At 45.8% G+C, this 13,835-nt stretch overlaps 1 protein-coding gene across 1 annotated transcript in view; it reads left to right on the top strand.

The window, feature by feature from the left end:
- Positions 1 to 13,835, top strand: part of ECHDC1 (ethylmalonyl-CoA decarboxylase 1) — a 76,315-nt gene that overhangs the window by 40,098 nt on the left and 22,382 nt on the right. Inside the window, exon 4 of the mRNA XM_019520311.1 lies at positions 3,641 to 3,721. Coding sequence (XP_019375856.1) covers positions 3,641 to 3,721 — 81 coding nt within the window. The remainder of the gene's footprint in view (positions 1 to 3,640; positions 3,722 to 13,835) is intronic.

The raw sequence follows: 13,835 nt of genomic DNA on the forward strand, positions 1-13,835 counted from the left end.
GGCAACATTATTGGCCATATCAGCCAAAACAAGCCGACCACTGATAATGTCAATTTTCCTTTTATTGGTGCCGATAGGACCATGGTATCAGTGCACCTCTAATAGGAGCGAGTGGTGCTGCAGGTTAATTGGCATGCTCTGTATTGTTCTGTAACCTTCCCACGAGCAACATAGACCTGTGGTGTGTGTGATTAGTTTTGACTCAGCATCTCCATCAGGAGCAGGTTCGAATGAGATTGTCCTTCTCCAGCTAGCTTCACCCACATGCCTTGTGATTATGATTATGTGTTGGCTGCTAAGCAGTAGTAAGCACTTAAAATAATTCCCACTTTTGTAGATTCTTATTCCCTCTGCCCTGGACAGAGAATTCTGAGGCTTACTTTTCTAGGCTTCTTGTTCAGCCCTACAATCAACTGCTGATCAACCCAAATTATATTCATTCTGGCAATAGGAGACAATCTAGGGTAGAATTCTGTTTCCCTTTGTGCAACTAAGTGGCAATTTTCTAGCTTTATAATTGGTATTTCTAACATGTGCAGGTTGCAAAATTGTTACCCTGCACTGTGGTTGCATAAGCATGAGGTTGTAGGCTATGCACTGCTTGGACATGTACGCAGCTTTATATACACATGCATTCTGGACCTGTAAGTCTGTTTCTGTCACAGAAATGTAGCTGGTTAGAAACTAATGGCTAACAAGTGTTTGACATGCTTTACCCTCAGTAACTCAGTAGTTAGGGTAGCCTAGAAATAGGAGACCTGTGATGTAAGCCAACCTCCTCCCTTGAGTGTATTTGAACCTGTGCATTTCTGGCTTCCTAGCACAGTGCTCCTACTACCATCTCACAGGGTAGGCAGTATTGTAAACCCTTCTCTAGTGCTCCTTTTGAAGTTGGTCCTCCTGGTAGCCAACAGAGGGAGCCATTAGGGGCCAGGAAGAAAAGAGCAAGTGACTTTATAGCTCAGTGAGATGGTTGTTGCCTTGGGGTCTAGCCTTGATGCTAACTCCCAATGGGGTAAAAAATTTCTCACAGTTGTGCTCTTTACCCAAGTTATCCATTAACTAGTAAATGCAGGGTGCGGTGGTTCAGTTTCAAAATGTGCCCTGGAGAAAGATTTGGGCATTGCCTACTTTGTGGCATTGTGGTACTGGCCAGTCACAGAGGTGTAGGTTCAGACCTGCTCTCCTCAAAAGGAGCCTGGAACCTGGCTCTCCCACTTCCTGGGCAAATGCCCTGTTCAGCTATTGGGGCTAAAGCATGGGAGGCTACCACAACCTCCTGTCTCTAGCTCTCTCGCTCTCTCTCGCTCTCTCTCTCTCTTTTTCCCAGGCTTATTCTTGGGAATGCATGTACATGCCTGGCCAGCGTGTCCTCTACTGCTGAGGCTTAGTTTGCATGTCTATATATTCTAATGCCTACTGCATATGCTCACTCTAATAAAAGCCTTGTCTGTGTGTCTGTCTGTCTGTAACGCTCCGGGCCAACTGCACATACCCTGCCCAGAGGCTAGGTGGTGAGTAGCTGGCCCAGGCAGTATGGGTACAACTTGGTGCTCAAGCGAGTGGCTGGACATGGTCGGGGGCAGGGAGCCACTGCACCTTGCTTCCCCCTGACAATGGCTGGCAGGCAGTGGGGGTCACGGTGGCCTGCTGGCAGCAGTGGAAGAGCTGTTGGGGGGTAGTGGGGCTGAGGCTGTGCTGGGCTGATTCCAGCAGGAGGGCAGGCTGTGCCCTGCCTAGCCAGGCTGTGGGGGCATTGGAGCCCGGCAACTTCTCCAGGGCCGGGGGTGGGCGGCTCCCACCACTGTGTGAACTGCAGGGGAGCTGGGGGAGGGAGGCCTGTGACACCGCCTTGGCTCTCCTGTGCCACCCCTGAGTGTTCCACGGCTCGGCGTGGCTGGGGCCCCGTTCCCTGTGAGTGCACCTTGCCTGGCTGGGCCGTGGGACACTCAGAGCCTGGTGGTTCCTCCAGGGCTGCGGGCAGGTGGTTCCCGGCACTGCACGCACCATAAGGGAACTAGGGGAGGGGAGCCCGTGCCACCTTCTTGGCTCCCCCACGCTGTGCTCCTGCACAAGCTGCCGGGCTCCCATGGCCGGGCAGGGCACAGGCACGGGAATTCAGGCCCCAGCTGGGCTGGGCCATGGAACACTTGGAGCCCGGCAGCTCCTGCAGAGGCGCAGCGCTGGGGTGTCAAGCAGGGGCATGTGGCTCCCCAGTGTGTGCACGGGGCACAGGTAGCTTGTGCTGGGCTCAGCCTCTGCTCCCTACCTCACTGCCCCTGTTTTGACAGAGGCACCATGTGCGTCCCGCTGCTGGGCAGTGAGGCATGTGTGTGGCTGGGTGTGTGTAGGTGTGGCTGGGTGTGGGTGTGGCATGTGGCTGGGTTGGTGTGGCATCTGGCTGGGTAGTTGGGTGAGTGTGGTCTGTGGCTGGGTGTATGTCTGGGATGTTGCGGGGGCGCATGGGGCCAGGCGCAGAGCGAGGTGGCGGGGTGAGTTGTGCATGGCCAGATGCAGAGCGGCGGCAGCGCAGGATGGTGGGTGGTGACACTCCATCCCCGATGCTTTCCTGTCATTCTTGCTGGGCGCTTGGTTAGTGCTAACATATCTATGGTGTTAAATCATGGCCAACCAACCAGATACACATGTAGAAAGCTGCTGTTTAAGTGCACAAAGGGAAATAAGATTCCCATGCTATGTAGACAAAACAACTGGTCAGTACCAGTTATGTCACTTTCTTAGGATGTTTTGGCTGATCTCAAGATTACTTCAATTACTACTGTCCTTGTAGTTAGAGGAGCAATTTCTGCCCTCCAGGAAGGGGCAGATTCATTCCTGGCTGAGGTAGTATAGGTAGCATTCTGGCAGAGGCTGCTTAGAAAACTTATAAATCAAAGCATCTTCCAGCTTCCATAGTCATGCCCACCACCTCATCCTGGACAAAGTGGTTTCTGTACTGTGCTCAGTGACTCTTGATTCTCTTTTGTGCTGTTGAATCCACTGCTTCCTCCTTCAGGTATACTTTATGCTTCAGGTTCCCCATAGGCCAAACTTCTGCCAATGGAAGCAGAAGTGAATCAAATTCACTATCTTTATGTCCCATTAGTTGTCTTGTATCCTCTACAAAAAGCACACCAACTTGAACCCCCTTCAAGGTGTACATTTTGTCTTTCAGAAGGCTTTATTTTGGTAATCTGTGTCCTCTGTCTCTTGTAGCCACCAATCCAGATGTTTGTAACCACCTTTTGATAATGTTATGTCTGAATTTAGATTTTAAACACATTATGGCATAAAAATTGGCTTTGTCCCTAGGGCACTGAGCACACAGGCTAGATAAACAGTTAATCCTGTGGCAATATTTTATATATATATTTTTAGCAGAAACTTTTCTTTAACAGGAGACTTCTCTACTAATGAAAGTGATCCCATTAGATGTTTATCTTGCTGCTGCAGCATGATATAAATGCTGTAGTGGAAATTAATTTATCAGTATTATTCTATTTACCAACATAAATTAATACTTTGAGGGCATTTGTAGTACTACTCAGTGTAGAAATATTGCACCCAAGTCCTTTCATTATTTGTAAATTGTTAGTAAAAGTATATGCCTTGCTTACAGAAATCTTTCTTTCTTGTGTAGGCTGCCTCTGATTAGTGTTGCATTAGTTCGAGGAAAAGCTGTGGGAGGAGGAGCAGAACTTACCACAGCTTGTGATTTCAGGTAAGATTAAAATATTGTTGAGCTAACTCTGTGTTGCTGACAATGCCTGAATGGCATATCTATGGGACATGGACAATTTGAGACATTTTGTACCATTGTTTGTCATGCATATTATCAGGAGTCATACCACCTAATCCTTAGGGCATTTGTAATTGGTCTAACTTGCTGGGTAAGCATGCTATGAGGAGGGTAGGTGTAGGCGTAGGTTTGCTTTGGAATTCATGACACTAGAATGAAGAGAGATGATTTTTACAGTGATTCCAGCCAGCATATCATGGTAATACAGAAAAAAACAGAGGCCAGCAATGGAAGTAAGTTAAGTCAAGCACCTGTTTGCTTTTGGCAAACAAGGGAGAGCCTCATTATTTGACTGATAGGATCAAACATTTGTAAACAAGCTGCTACTATGATATTAAGTAGAAGGCAGGATAGATGTGCACCTTATAGACCAGGGGTGGGCAAAATGGTCGATCTGGCTGGTGGCTAGACTCCATTTCCCAGCAGCCCTTGCCCACATTGCTGCAACTGATTTCCGTGGAGACCCCAGCAGTGGCAGCGCCATGATGTGGGGCCAGGGTTTCCATGAAGACCAGCCCCAGCAGCGCTGGCAGGGAGTGTGGCTGGGTGGTGAGCTGCTGTGGGGCCAGGGCTGGGATCTTGCAGCAGTGACAGTGTGGTCTGGAGCCAGGGCAGAGCTGTGATCCCCTGCTTGCATGCCCCTGCCTGGGGTGCACGGGCAGTAGATCGTAGCACTGCCCTGATTCCAGACCACGCTGTCACCGCCGTAAGATCCCAGCCCTAGAGCAGCATCCTGGCCAGCTGTGTACCCTACCAGCACTGCTGGGGCCAGTCTCCATGAAAACCTGCGTCCTGCCGCTGTTGGGGTCTCCATGAAAACCGGCTGCAGCAATGTGGGCAGGGAATGCTGCAAAATGGAGTCCTCCATGGGCCCAATCCAGCCTGCAGGCCAGACTTTGCCCACCCCTGTGATATGTTAACTAAAGTAGATATATAGCACAAGCTTGGTTACAGCTCACTTCATCACATCCTGTGAAAGGACCTGCAGGGAGCAATATACAAGGGGAGAGAGAGTTGAATACAAAGAAAGAAGGGGAGGAAGAGAAGAGAGGAGCAGTGCTGCAAGAAGCAAACAAGCATAGGAATAAAGGAGTCACAAAAGCTAATGCAGGTAGTGGAATAAGACTCTATAGTCTCCGTTTATATCACAGTTAACACAAACCCGTCTATGAATGATTTCCTGTTCTGCAAGTTCTTGTTCAAATTGGCTTTTAAAGGTTTGCTGTCTAAGAAAAGCCACCTTGCAGTCAGCAATGGAGTGTCTAGGGAGATTCTGCCACAGGCTTGTTTGTCTTTCTGCAGCTGGTGCCAGATCACTGTTGTTCATTCTTTCACATAGGGATTGCCCTGCCTATCCAATATAGGCAGAAGAAGCGCACTGTGGGCAAGTGGTGGCATATATGATAGAATTGTAAGTGAGTGATCCTCAGCTGATATAACCCTTGCTATTTAGTCTCTACTGGTGAGGGGACACCGCTTGTAACTTGGTCTGTTGCAAGGCCTGGTGCCTCAGTGGGAATGGGAGTTAGGTAGCCTGTTGCTGGAGAGATGCCATTTGAGGTTGGGGGTTGTATGTAAACCAGGAGAATACCAATGCCAGAAAGTAGGGCTTTCCCAGGTCTGTGGATCTTGGGTAATAATCAGTAAAAGTTGCCCAGCCTGGGTTCCCAGGAGGTGGAAGCTGTTATTCTCTCCTGTGTTTCCTGAGGTAGATCCTGTAAGAATTTATCTGGTTCTTCCTAGTATTATGCCGTGGGGCTTCTGCCAGGGGTGTGTAAAACTCTGTGTTGGAAAGTTGTATCAGCTTCCTGTATGTATGCTGTTTTGACTGTGACAACAGTGGCACACCATTCCTCCTTATCAGACTGTTGTGTGATAATATCTGGGTTGTTTTTAAGGCTTATTATGGTGTTCTGTTCTGCAGGACTGAGGTAGTAATGTAAATGATGTTTTTTTGCAGTCAACACAGTGTTATATAGAATACTTCCACCAATAAATTAAATTACTTTTTTTGGAGGCAGAAAGGCTCAGCCCCCAGTTCTGCACAAGAATTAATTCCACACGCCCTTGGTACTTCAGTTTATGTTTCCTCTTACTTGGTGAATATGCTGTGCTGTGTACCTGCAGTGACTTCAGCCTCAAGATATGTTAGCTGCTGTTAAACCTCTATGCTACAGAAGGATTGGTTCTAGCTTCATCACCCTGATTTATAATTGAGAGTGGTGTCACATTGCATATCAGGTTATGTTCTTCCCTAGCAATTTAATACTTGTTCCCTCAAGATGAAGAGCAGCAAGCTTGCCTGCCATGAAATCCAATTAGCAAATTCCTTTTTCTTATGACAGCTTCTCATTAATGGTAGATGAAAAGGTACACCCAGAGCTGCTGAGTATTTTTAATCATTTGTTTCTGTAATACGCTACTGGATGCTGCATACAGTTTTTGGCACATCGGTATCAGAAAGATACTGTCAACCTGGAATATATGAGGTAACACACAAGGCACCAGGCCTACAAGTTGTTCAATGTGAGTGCTGCTGGTTTCTGTCAAGATGAAGCAGTTGGCAAGGTGTTGGCTTCAGTAGTTGTATATTTATCATTAAGTTAAAGATGTCTAACTAGTAATGTAAAAGCTGCCTACATCTGTAAGGAGCCAAAGAAAACACATAGGTGCCTCCCTCAATCAAGGAGAAATAGCCACATGCATTCAAGGAAAAGATATTTGGTCTTCAGAGGGGCCTAAATGCATGGAGTGAAAAAGAAGTTGCTTAGAATGAGCCAAAGAAGTAGCTGGAAGCTAAATTCAGTGGTATCAGATTGGGCCAAGAAAAGCTTATGCTGGATGTCAAAAGGCTTTCAAAATCATATGTGATAATTTTAGAATAGTTTCTCAGCAACAGGGAAACAACATTGTTTGAGCCACTTGAAACTAGATAAGTGTTAGTATACATCTGTATAGTAGAGAAAACTGGAACCCTGAATAACTGTTTTCTGTACTAGTGCAATATGAATACGCACCTACCAAATTTGCAATTGTGTGTTTTTCACAGAAACTCTGAATTCTAGCTGGCTCTGCAAAAAATGGCAGGCTCACTGCAAAATAAATTAATAAAAATCAATAAATAAATATACCTTACCTGCAACCAGAGAAAAGGACAGAAAGCTCTGCAGTCTTGGAACGTGAGGGTGGAGGATAGGAAGAGGGTGGACGGTGGGGATGGGGCCAGGGAGGGTGGATGGCCGGGGAGGGTAGACAGCGGAGATGGGGGAGGGCAGATGGCAGAGGGTTGGGTGGAGGGTTGGGGGCACAAGCAGCTGGATCATGGTTGTGGGCCAGCTGTGGCAGGCAGGCTGCACCAGGATCCATGAAGCTCCAGCATGGTTTGTTGTATGCATGCACCCGCCACCGGCGTGGATCCTGATGCAGCTGCTTCCTGCCTTCCAGCTGCCTGCCACAGCCGACCATGTTCCAGGCTGGGGATGGCCCAAGACCGCATGGATTAATGGCTTCCCCCAGCTTAATCCAGGCAATTAAGCCATGGTGTCAGGGCATGGTAAAGAATGGGATTCATACCCTTTATACTAGTATACTGTGTCCATAATAGAGGTTGTACATGTGTAACTGTGTCAATAAAAGATCATACCTGTAACCCAACATACTTATACCATGACAAAATAGCATTTAGACTGGGTCAAAGGAACTCTTAACAATATCCTCCACCTTTTTATATGATAGGTATGATTTTGCGCGAGGGCCCCATTGTTCACCACTCACTGCCTGCACCTGATGGCTGGGAAATAAAAACAGCAAATTTAAAACTACAGTTTTCATGTCCCGGCCATCAGGTGTTGGCAGCGAGTGAGGGGGTTCCTCTACCAATTAGCTGTAGGGAGGTGTGTGGGGAAAACCAAGATTAAAGAAGTCACAGCACCACACACTTCTGGCGCAAATTCTGGAGATCCCTAATGACAGGAGAGTAAGGAAAAGAAATACATTTCTCATTTTAGTAACCTTTGCCCACCCAAAAAGTTCCTTATCTGGACTTTTATGGTGTTATCTCACATTCTCTCCACCCAGCCATCTTGGGCACGTCTATGTGATATGTCGATACGAGACACTACTGTACAGTGGTTACTGCTCATTTATTTAGTACTTGTTTAAACAAGTACTAAATAAATGCACAGTAAGTGGAGCTACTGCCCAGTAGCACCAGCAAATATCTTTTAAGTGATGCTACTGTGCAGTAGTCTAATAATGCTGATCATTAGCATATTAACACTTAAGCTGTGATGTGCTACTGCGCAGTATTATTTGGTTACTGTGCAGTCAGCGTCTTGTGTAGGTGCGCCCTCTGGCAGGCACAGGGGATGGTGCTCTCAAGGTATACCTGAGGTCCATTTGTAATTTTGCTTGAGATCATGACTGTGACTTGTCTCATTGAATCGCACAAGCATTTACTTGAATCCAAGAGGACCCTGAATTTAAGATGACCCCCTAATAATTCGATTCTGTATATGGAAAGCTTATACGTTTATTAGCATTTTCCAGGTATAGAATCTAATTACTGAAGCATTGTCTTAAATGTACCTCCCTGCACTGCTATAGTAGGGAAAGCAGTAGCTGCAGGGCAGGGACATGTGGCTGGGAAGTAGGGGCTAGGAGGCACCCTGGCCCTCTGCCCCCCCACCGTGTCCTCACTGCAGCCTTTGTGCCACCCCGCCACCTGCCCCCAGCTCTCCACAGTCTTTGCACCTTCCCATGCACCCATAGCCCACAATCTTTGCTCCTTTCCCTCCCGCCACTTCTCACAGTCTCTCTCTCTTCTCCCCCACCCCCAACTCTCCAGAATCCATGCCCTTTCTCTGCCCCCACTCTTACTGACAGATGCTGCTCAGGCTTTGCTCCCTGCCAGGTCACGGATCACAGCACATGGAAGCAAAGCCCTTGCCAGGCAATGCAGCTGCAGTGACACTGCTGATTGGCCAGACAGGGCATGGATTTTCCCTATATTTCAAGCTCTGGAGTATAGCTGGGAGCTTGACAGTAAGTGGGGGGGAAGGGAGCGGAGGAGGGGCAGGAGGTTGCCATGGGTCTGACTCCAACCCTGACTGAAGCTCAGGGCCAGAGTCAGAGCTGCAGCAGCTGCTTTTCTTTCCTCCCCCATGCTTTGTACATGAATCTCAGATGAGGGGATTTCCCCACAGTGCTGACTAGGAGGTGGGGAAGGGACCTCATCTTAGATTCAAGTAAACATGGTACCTCTAAAGGTCCTGATCAGAACATTTTACAAACCAAGAAAAACGAAGACTGGTCCCTATTCCATGTCCCGTACATGCAGAAGACTTAGCATATGTATATGAAGTTACCCCCAAATGTAAGTGCTTGCAGAATTGGTGCTCCAGAGAGCTACCACGAGATACATTAGCAGATAGAGAAAGACAAAAATGGGAATAGGTGCAGGCTGAGAGTACAGGCCTTTCCACACATCAGTAGTCTGCATTGGCTCTTTTTGTAGCAGGTTAGGTGTTTTGGGAAATCCCACTAGGTATCTGTCTGCATGTATCTATTTAGGTAGGTACCTAAACAGCTTTGAAAAGCAAGTCCTAGATTGTTCTTTGGAAATGGACTGTTTTGTCATAGAGGTGTTTTTGAAAATTTACCCCACGTTTTTGATTGCACTGGCTTTGAGGAAAGAGAGAGAACGGGGGAGCCTAGTCTACAGTAGAGAGTTTTGATGGGAGGCCCTCACCCAAAGATTTTCTGCTGTGGCAGACCTTTCCTGTAGGTTCTGCTGCTGTTTGGTATCCAGCAGAAGGTGTTTGTAGATGCCTTCCAGCAGCTGGTGCATTGGCAGCTGGCATCTTTCAAGGGTGCGCTTTTCACACTGGCAGCCCAGCTGCTGCAGTTAAGCTGTATGGAGCTCCAGAAACACGTGGATGCTCATGTGCTCTGGTAGTGTAGCAGTAGCAACAGATGCTTGACATCACACTTGTTGGTGGGACTCAGAGGTTGATTGTAGACGAGGCTAAAAATAAATTGGCTATACCTGGGAAAATGGGAGCACTAATAAAGGTGGGAACTCATCTCTTCTCCTACTCTTGAATTTAAATTGGTATGAAAATAAGAACCTAATTGTGTCATTACTGAACACCAAGGGTTTTTTCCTTTAAGTAAAAGTATTAAGAAAAATGAATGCAAAACATTAATCTTGCACAGTTAAAAGTAGCGTATTTACCCAAATCCAAGATGACTTTGCATTTAAGATGACCTCCCAATAATTAGACCCTTCCCCTCCGACCCCCTGCCACTTGTCTGGTGCCTGTGCCTGCTCCTCTACCACCTGCCATCCCCAACCACTTCCCTCCCACTGCCACCCTTTGTCACTTGCTCTCCGATACTTCCCCTTACCTAATATGGTGGCTCTGGCTCTAGCTCTGGCCCAGTCAGGTGGTAACAGCAGCAGCTCTGGGCCAAGTGAGGCAGAGCCGAAGCTGCTCTCCAGTTGCCAGGAGGTCCCTCCAGCCTCTCCTCCCCCAACCCCAGCCACCGTGCAGTGTCCTCCACACTCTCTGCTCTCCCCTTCCTCCCCACAGCTGCACACTGTATGGTCTTCCTTTTGCTTCCTCTCTACTGTATTGTGCAGTCTTTCCACTGGGCCTCCCTTGCATGGCCTCCCCAGTGCTCCCCCTGTTGCATGAACTATCCTGAGCCACCTTGAGCTACCCTGGCTCAGGGTAGGTGGCACCTCTGTCTCTGGTCCCAGAGCTGGAGCCTCAGCACCTGCCTGCCCCAGGCCAGTACTCAAATCCAAGACAAGCCTGCCCCCCCCCATGTTGCATTGGGTAGAATACCTCATGTTGGATTTGAGTAAATACAGTACCTCTATTTGAGGCAAGCAGTACCTTACCTTGCAAATAGTACTGTTATTTTAAAGAGGTATTTACAGAGCATTCTTCTGTTCAGCATCAGTGAAGACAGAAGAATCTGCCCTGAGGGTGGGGGAAAAATTAATGCTAATATTCTGTTGATGTTAAAGCAGCCATATTGCATGTGTATGGTTGGAGTTTTTTTCTTTGTATTTCTTGGCGGCTCTGTGTAGCTTAGTTTATTATTACTATTTATGCTGTAGAATGCATGCCTTCAGTCATGTTGCAAATCCTGTATATTTTAATGTTGCTATAAAACAATAGCTTTTGCATGTTCTGAGTTTTCCAAAAAACTAAACTGTACAAGCTTGTTTTTGTGTGTACATATCTATTGCATACCTACGATAAACAGGTGGAGGCAAAGAGGACACTAACTGATGAACGGATGAAGGCTCAGCGCACCTGCCTTAAGTCAGAGACACCTATGCATTTCTTTTAGGATATTGGTAATTTGTTGCTCCTCAGAAAGTTGTAAAGACATCAGTATTTTAAAGGCAAGCATTTCCAACAGTAGGTTTCAAAATGTCAGAACACAATTCACTTGCTTCTTTGGAAACATTTTCCCTGTGTAAGGATTTCAGCCTTTATTTTTATCAGAAGCAGCTTTCAGATAAACAAGATCCTTTTTATTTGCAATTAAATTGCAAATAAAAGTGCACAATAGCTCTTTTCACAAGGCAGAACATGACATGAATTTAATAAAGGGTATTTGCATATTTATGAGCTCTTAAGTCCAGACTGACAAAGCACTTTTCACCAGATACAGCATATTTCCAGGGGGAGGGTTGGAAGCCAAAAATATCCAAAGAGTCACTGCACATTTCTAAGATTAGAAGTGATAGTTAAATATAGATATGGGTGCTGGTAACTTTAGGTGCTTGTTTACAATTCCCTCCATCTCTCTAAAACTCAGTGAACAATCTTAACATTTCATTGAACATTCATGCATCACTGCATATTTTTATTATTAGTACAGTTTTCCAATGAATTTTAAAAGAACCAGAAGTTTTCAGATTCATGAGAGTTCACTGAAGCATTGCCTTTAAAATCCTGTGAACCTTTTTGGCTTGGTACATTTGATTGATGCTTAATTAATCATAGTGGTGTTAAAAGCAAGATTTTTTTCCAATTACTAGTATTTGACTTTATTGTAAGTGCATGATAGGCCACCTCATTTGGAACAGAGAATACACACGTAGTCTGTAATTCAAATGTATATGCTTTTCATAGTTTGGTTTTGTGGAGACTTAAATAGGAACAGAATGCAGGTAACCCCTGCTTAACACTGTTTTGCTTGGCGCTGTTTCACTATAATGCTCATTTTACATTGATACCTGATTCCACTTAGCACTCACTGAGTTTCATTATAACACTCATGGACATCGTACAGCTGGCAGCAGGGAGCGTACACTAGCACTACAGTGCATCAGCAGCACACAGCCTCAATGTGCAATTTAGCTTGCCCTCGCTATGTAGCTGCCCACCTGGGCCAGCCACAGTGGGGCTGTGACTTGCGCTGGGGGAGCCCCGGATACTGTGCCATGCTCCTGCCTCTTGGAGTGACCACAACTGTGGCCATGACTGCTCCCTTGCCCCCAACCTGCCACGCAGCGGGGGACTAACAGCACCACCTCCGTGGCCTGGGTCTGGGTGAGCAGCAAAGGCACGGCGCTGACGGAGCTGGCCCTGACCTACCAGGTGCTCACGTCACTGCTGCTGAGTGCCCTGGTAATGAATTATATTTATTTATATTAATTTTTATGGGAAAATTGGTTTCATTTTAGCAGGCCTTTAGGACTGAAAAAGGTGAAGCAAATAAGCTTCACTTTCTGAAGGGTAGAACAAACTTTGAAAAGTAAGAAGTACACTCTAAAGCTATGTTCACTCGGGGGAGATGGTGTAGATCTTCTCTACACAGTACTTCTTCTCCTTTCTTATCATATGCTTCTCATAGTAAAATGGTGATTAGTATAGGTATCCAAAGTATAATCATCAGCATTTGAAGTATAACCATAAGTACCCATTGGAACAAGTGGAATGGTCCAGACAGTAAAGATACTATTTGCAGGTACCACTGCATCAGCTGCAGTCTAGTTGCAATGGTGCTTCCTTCACGTAGGCACCAGAACAAGTTTACTGGGAGGTAAGTTATGATCTGATACAACCCATGAGCTATTCCACAGGAAGTTCTGTGTACATGTTCTTAAGTCACAGGAAAGATCGTTACCCTTCAATGGCATGCAGACACCCAGGGTAGCACATGTATACAGCCAGTTACTATGAAATAGCTGTCAATTTTCTTTTTACCCTAACCTACAATAACTTTTTCATGTGCCCTTACTCTATAACCACGAGATGTCACAGGCTCTAATGCTCTGACTGTTGGGCCTTGATATCCTTGCCCCCAAGGGACATATCCAAATTTTTTAAAAAACTCTATTAAGATATGGAAAAGCTATTAAATGATGCATCAACTGCCTGAGCCTAGGTATAAAAACTTGGGTTTCCCACCTCTTCCTAAGCTCTGTGTTGGGTCAGACAGTAGTTGATGATCACTATAACCAAGAACTCTAAATGGAAGATGTGCAGCAGTTCTGAACATAACTATCACTATATCTGTGAGACACAGTTCAGTGCTATTTCCAAGTTATCTTTTATTGGCTGCTGTGTTCACATTAAACAAAGTATAATGAAAACAAATAATGCCTTATCTGATCTTAGATCTTTTTGCCAGTTTTTTTAAATGAAAAGATTGTGAAGATAATGTAATCATGATGAAAAGAGAATTTGCCAAATGCAGCTATAAATATTTCTGCAGAATGTGTGACACTGCTGGAAATGTGCCTGCCCTTCATCCATCTTTTCCTGAGCAGTGTGAATGAGATCACAGAATTGGTGATCCAAAGCCGCTGTTACTTTCTAAGTAACTAGCTTCCTCCTGTAGCATCCATTTTAATTGGAATGACCATTTGTAGTTTATTTTTTATTTTAAAATGTAGATCTTCTTTGTATTATTTTTAAAGCAGCCTTTGCATCCAGACAAGACCAAATAATACTAATAGAAAAGCAAACACAAAAACAATAGCAATGGAAAAAAACGCTCAAGCATT

Source organism: Gavialis gangeticus, unplaced genomic scaffold (genome assembly GCF_001723915.1).
Source record: "Gavialis gangeticus isolate Ggan-Ray unplaced genomic scaffold, GavGan_comp1, whole genome shotgun sequence".
NCBI lineage: Eukaryota > Metazoa > Chordata > Crocodylia > Gavialidae > Gavialis > Gavialis gangeticus.